The 6,390-nt window shown below is 55.4% G+C and overlaps 1 protein-coding gene across 1 annotated transcript; it reads right to left on the bottom strand.

Annotated features, from left to right (window-relative positions):
• Positions 1-306: 306 nt before the first annotated feature.
• Positions 307-4,151, bottom strand: LOC142020136 (tubulin alpha-1C chain-like). Its single transcript, XM_075007801.1, has 3 exons — positions 3,923-4,151; positions 2,424-2,572; positions 307-1,308 (listed from the first exon to the last, which is right to left on the bottom strand). The coding sequence occupies exons 1-3, from the start codon at positions 4,149-4,151 to the stop codon at positions 307-309; spliced, it is 1,380 nt and encodes a 459-aa protein (XP_074863902.1).
• Between the last annotated feature and the right edge of the window lie 2,239 nt (positions 4,152-6,390).

The raw sequence follows: 6,390 nt of genomic DNA, 5'->3' as shown, positions 1-6,390 counted from the left end.
GTCCTTATTGTGCCAAAGGCTCCTCATTGCTTGTACTACTGAGGAGCAGACAACCGTCAGACCTCCCGCCAGGCGGTTACAGGAGTCAGCTGAACGAGTGAGACCGTTGCAGTTAAGAATTTATTTTCCAGAGCAGGTTCGGACAGAACGGTCAAGCAGAGTACATGACAGGCCCAGGCCCCTTTCAGAAGGGGCAGTAGGGATGAGGGGAGTGTGGGCCGCCATGCGTCTAGCAGCAAGACTACTAAACCGAGTTTCAACCCCTCAGCCCAGCTACATCCAGCCAAGAGTTATAGCAGTGCCAAGCTAATTTCTAGAGCTCGTGTTGAAATAATCTTCTCCCTCCTCTGTGTCATCTCCCTCAGCAGAGTCCCTGCCAACCTCCTCGTAGTCCTTCTCCAGAGCAGCCATGTCCTCCCTGGCCTCAGAGAACTCCCCCTCCTCCATCCCCTCCCCGACGTACCAGTGCACAAAGGCCCGTTTCGCATACATCAGGTCAAACTTGTGGTCCAGCCGGGCCCAGGCTTCCGCGATTGCCGTGGTGTTGCTCAGCATACAGACGGCCCGCTGCACTTTAGCCAGGTCACCGCCCGGCACCACGGTCGGGGGCTGGTAGTTGATGCCCACCTTAAACCCAGTGGGGCACCAGTCCACAAACTGGATGGACCTCCTGGTTTTGATGGCAGCTATGGCTGCATTCACATCCTTGGGCACCACATCCCCCCGGTACAGCAGGCAGCAGGCCATGTACTTGCCTCGGCGAGGGTCGCATTTCACCATCTGGTTGGAGAACTCAAAGCACGCGTTGGTGATCTCAGGCACTGAGAGCTGCTCGTGGTAGGCTTTCTCTGCCGAGACTATGGGCGCATAGGTCGTGAGGGGGAAGTGAATGCGGGGATAGGGCACCAAGTTAGTCTGGAACTCAGTGAGATCCACGTTCAGGGCACCATCAAACCTCAGGGAAGCCGTGATGGACGACACTATCTGGGCTATCAGCCTGTTCAGGTTGGTGTAAGTGGGACGCTCGATACTGAGGTTCCGGTTGCAGATGTCGTAAATGGCCTCATTGTCCACCATGAACGAGCAGTCCGAGTGCTCCAGCGTGGTGTGGGTGGTCAGGATGGAATTGTAGGGTTCCACCACTGCAGTGGAGACCTGTGGGGCAGGGTACACTGAGAACTCCAGCTTGGACTTCTTCCCAAACTCCACTGAGAGACGCTCCATCAAGAGGGATGTGAATCCAGAGCCTGTGCCTCCTCCGAAGCTGTGGAAGACCAGGAACCCTTGAAGGCCACTGCACTGGTCAGCCTGCATGAGTTAAGAGGACATTGAACTAGTGGTGGTCATGCTATTCATACTGGGTCACCTCCTCCCTTCCATCAACACAAGGACATCAGCTCCTTAACACGTGGCCATGACTGGATATAATCAAGTTCTAATTTATATTTAGATGTTAGTTACAAATTATAGTAATTCGTAATAAGCTATGCGGGGGGGGGAGAACTATGGTCGATTGTTACACATTAGCACTCAAAACACATAGCAGCAACCTGATAATATTGGAAGACTGGGGAAGTCAGCCTAAGTAGAACCCAACACACAGAGACCAGTCCATGACTCAGCTTGATTTCCTCCCATCTAGAGGTGGGAAAAAAGTTACAAGTAGAAGTGAAACTGCTTTCATTTCTGGATTCTTGAGTACGATCTAGATGTGGCACACAGGCATGTATTTTTCCTCAAGTTGTTTTCCAGAAGGACACCAGTAATTTGTACTTCTGTACAGCCCCCCCAAAAGCAGCTGCACATTTACTCAAGGAACTTTGGGTACTTTTTCCACCTCTGCTCCCATCCCAAGATCCATGGGTGTCAGCTTCCATGGAAAGAATAGAGGCTTGGTGCTTCAGTCCTGTACAACGGCTAGTGGCAAGTGTCATTACCAGCTGATATCGGGTCTTATCTACTTTTGGGTTAGTTTTTCCACTGAGCTCCAGCTATAAAACGCCAATACAACACCCAACCACATGGGAGCCAGATAGTTGTTCCTCTGGACTGAGCCTAGCTGGGGCAGGACAGCACCAAATTGGCTCCTGAATGAGCAGCTGGTCTTTCAGTATGATTGCCCATGCTAAAGCACAGGTTGAGAAGCCCCCCAAGGAGTTCCATTCCTAAGCCACAGGAAGAGCAAGGAAAGGCTTTCCTTCCTCATGCCCAGAGCAGTGGGCTCACTGAGCACTGTATTTAGCACCCCTCAGCCAGCAGAGAGGCCCTGAGGAGGACACAGCCTGAAGGAAACCCCCCCGGACTGAATTTCTACTGGCTCCCAAGCACTCCAGGACACCCCAAGCAGTGGTGTTCTGGTCCGGCTGGAGGCTGGTTTCCATCCCTCCAATGTCTTGGAAGAGAAGAGCAGTTTCCCCTCTTACCATTTTTCGAGTCCTGTCAAGCACAGGGTCGATGATCTCCTTCCCAATGGTGTAGTGACCACGGGCGTAGTTATTGGCTGCGTCCTCCTTGCCGCTGATCAGCTGCTCGGGGTGGAACAGCGAGCGGTAGGTCCCAGTGCGAATCTCATCTGTAAGGCAGGAGGGGTCGTTAACACCTTTGGAGCTGTGACTGAGCCTAAGGGCATGTCTAGTTACTGGAAAACCAACCCAGTCAGGGTCAACCTTCTGGGGCTCAATTTAGTGCACTTAGCGGGGGTATGCTGAAGCAAACCCCCAGGGCTCGACAGGCAACCCTGGTACTCTATTTTCACAAGGAGAAAGGAAGGTCGATGGAAGTGTTTCTCCCAGCCACCTCCTTCTGTGTGGATGGCCTGATATACCCACCTTAGATCCCGCTACGACAAGCGTGTAGCTGGAATCACGGTAATTGCATATCAAAGTCTGACTTTCCAGGCTAGCGTAGAACCACCCTTAGTTCTAGGTTCAGGTGTGTTCGAGAGCGTGTCGTACCCATGCTCAGGCAGCAGCTGGGCAGGAAGTTCCCAATTCACCTAGTATTCCAGCTCCTCACTCCATGGCAAGCAGCTGACTTAAGGAGCCGCGGTACCTTTGTGGAGCTGGGCTGAGGGACAGGTTTACCTAGCGAGCTTGGTATTGGAAGCCATTGAGGAATACAGAGAAGGTTGGGCATCCCTCTTCCCAGAAGGGGACCAACAGCTCAGACAAGGCCTGAGTTTCCAACTCACCCCCAAACCAGTTTACTTAAGCTACTCCAGGGTGGGCAATTTTTGCTGAGAGGCCACTCAGTTCGGAAAGTGGGCAAGGGCTGCTCTCTTCCAGGCTATTAGAGGGGGTGCAGGGTCTGGGACAAAGGGAGGGTGCAGAAGGGAACTTGGGGTGCAGGAAGGAGCATGGGAGCTCAGAAGGGGGGAGGGGGGGGTGCTGTGCCCTGGGGCAGGGCTGCAGAATCGGGTTCTGACCTGATAAGGGCTGCAGGGTGTGTGGAGACAGACGGGTGCAGGAGCAGGACTGCAGAGGGCTGGGGTTATGGGGGGAAGAAAAAAGGGGTCAAGGGTTGTCAGAAGGAGGGGCGGCACACAGTTACCTGGGTGGCTTGTAGCCAGCAGCTCCCTGCCTTCTACATCCCCACCTGTGCTCAGAGCCGCTGCAGCCGCCACATGCTCTGAACAGAGCTCTGGGAATCCTGGAGGTGAGGGATGCCCAGAAGGCCAGGCAGCTCATTGGCTAGAAACTGGCCAATGAAAGCTGCAAGATTTTGCTGGGGAAAGGAACAGCATGAGAAGCTCCTTCCAAGGCTTGCAACTTTCAGAGCCCCACAGCTGGTGTTCCCAACAGATAGCTGAGGCTCCTGCAAGCCAGACCCAGCAGCTTGCCTGGCCCTGAGCTACACAGATAGGAAGCATCAGTGTAAGCTTGGCAGGGCCTATTCCTCAGGGGGGTCAGTCCCACGACCTTACCGATGACGGTGGGTTCCAGGTCCACGAACAACGCTCTGGGCACATGCTTCCCCGAGCCTGTCTCGCTGAAGAAGGTCCCAAAGGAGGCGTCCGCTTGGCCTGAGGAGCTCTCCAGGCAGACCATGCCGTTGGGTTGGATGCCGTGCTCCAGGCAGTAGAGTTCCCAGCAGGCATTGCCTATCTGCACACCCGCTTGGCCGATATGGACTGAGATACACTCCCGCTGCATGGGGAGAGGCACACAACGTCCTGGCCGTTAAATCAGGGCATCCGCCAGGGTTTCACGCCACCAGTCAACTCCTCTCCCTGCTCAGGGCAAGAGGGTGGACCGAGCGCAACGTGAGCCCAGGAGTCTTCTCTAGAAGTGAATAAGTAGACCAAGGGGCTCCATTTCCAGCTGCAAAGCTGAAGCCTGATTTTGTCATGCAGCCAGGTTAAGGCAGGCCCACAGAGCAGGGGATAAGCAGGGCTTTAAGGTAGCTCTGTCCCATAACCTCACGGTCACTTGGAAAACAAAGCAAGCTGGTCTGGAGCACCCACTATCAGAGAGCATGGGCTGTGCCCCAAGGCTAGAGGATAACCTCAACGTGTTCCCTGTCTGTACGGACAGGCACGTGTGGTGCCCTGCAGGTGGGGAAAAACCCAGTCCAAGGCTTTGAAGGGCAAAGGGAATGCCACTGCTGCAGCCGGGGCCATTTCCAGCACGGTTTTAGGAGACGAGGCTGGTGCATCCCAAGCCAGGGCCAGCCTGAGCTTGCCAACATGGGGAAATGCTTTAAAAAACCCCACTGGCAGGGCAGTCGGGGACACCAGCCATGGACAGGAAGAGTCAGAGCAGAGTTATTTGAGAACTTGCTTTCAGTTCTGTCTCCAAGAGGGCAACCCCTTAGCCAGCTCCTTGGGTCTATTGAGGCTCTTCAAACTGGTGAGGGCTGGGCAGAGCTGTCCCGGTTGTGGGGGCAGGACCCAGAGCAATCCCCCCTATGCTGTAGGTGTGGGGCCCTGGGTAACTTCCCTGGGACACAGGCCCCGCCCCTTCCATGCTCCTACCCCCACCCTCTTGACCAGCAATGATCCGGGGCAGGGTGTGGTGGCAGCAGCAGCAGGGGGTCACTCCCCCCGCCCCAAGCCTGCCCACACTCACCACTTGGCATGAGCAGCTGCCTGCTGCGCCCCACTGTGCCCTCCCAGCCTGCTGCACCCCACTTCTCAGCCACAGAGAAGCAGAACTCACAAGGATGTGGGGTAGCAGCTCCCCAAGGGGCAGATCTGCTCACCTCCCCGGAGTGATGAGCCCCTGATTAGTGGTGCTTCTATACCTGCCTTCCCAGATGCTTGTGCCAGCCCCATGGCGAGTGCAGGGCGAGGGGAGAGGAGGTAATCCTCCCCCTCCTGTCCATAGGATGGCCACCGTGGGGCTCCCACCGAGTGCGGGGCCCAGGGCAGCTGCCCTGGACAGGGCAGTTCAGGTTCTGAGCCCTGCAGAGAAGTTAACCCTCTCCCAGCATAACGAGAGCCACGAAGTCCTGGTCTGTCTTGTGTTACCACTTTAGAGAGATGCTCTTTGCAGAGCACCAAGGGGCAGAGCAGCCTGGACCCTCCATCTGTGGATCACAACCCCGGCCAAGAGAACAGCCACCTTAGGGAGCCCTCAGTGCAGTTTATGCCTTCCTGCAGCCCAAAGGACCAAGGCCACTTCTGCCCAATTCCTGTCACCCGGGGTGGGACCAAGTTCTCCCCGCTGCCTCCAGAGGAGACGTTTCACCAGCCTAGGCAGTGGTGTGTACAGCATCACACAAAGCAAGGTGAGCAGTGCCTGTTGTGGGGAACCTGCCTCGGTTGCTTTCACCTTAAGCCTCAGTCAGCTAACTTCTCTCCAGGGCCTGGGGCTCCAGCAATTCACTGACTGCAGAATTTATTCCTTGTCCTGTTCAGGACACAATTTGGAGGGGACATTTGGCTCCAGAGGTCCAGGGGCGGCTGAGTCAATGGAGACATTTACACAGGACGAGGTCTGGGAAGGCAGGAGGAGAAGCACCAATAATTAGGGGCTTGCACCCCAGAGAGATGAGCAGATGGGACATCCTGGAGGTGCTCCCAGATGCACACATCAGAGAATCCCACAGCCGTGATGGAGCTGATCCAAGCAGGGGCTAGTGTAGGACCCTCCAGGCACACGGATGCTATTCCAACTACAGGCCAAACGTCTCTCGTCCTGCAACATCCATAATCCAGCATGATCTTACTTGGCTGGAAGTCCATTTATCATGGGTGCAGCCAAGTTTCCAGCCCCCAGTCCTGGCTCTCCATGGTCTGTGCTGGTATTGAACGCTGATTTACCCCCAACAAACAGTGGGAGGGTCGGTAATACTGAGGCACAATACTGACCAGTGCTGAACTAGAGAATGCTCTGGACCACAGGAGGTCAGGTCCCAAGGGTGCTGGATGAGAGGGGTTTAACCCGTACT

The sequence above is a fragment of the Carettochelys insculpta genome, chromosome 1 (genome assembly GCF_033958435.1).
Source record: "Carettochelys insculpta isolate YL-2023 chromosome 1, ASM3395843v1, whole genome shotgun sequence".
Taxonomy (NCBI): domain Eukaryota; kingdom Metazoa; phylum Chordata; order Testudines; family Carettochelyidae; genus Carettochelys; species Carettochelys insculpta.
Note: the sequence above shows the minus strand (reverse complement) of the source record. Positions and strands in the feature narration are given on the sequence as shown.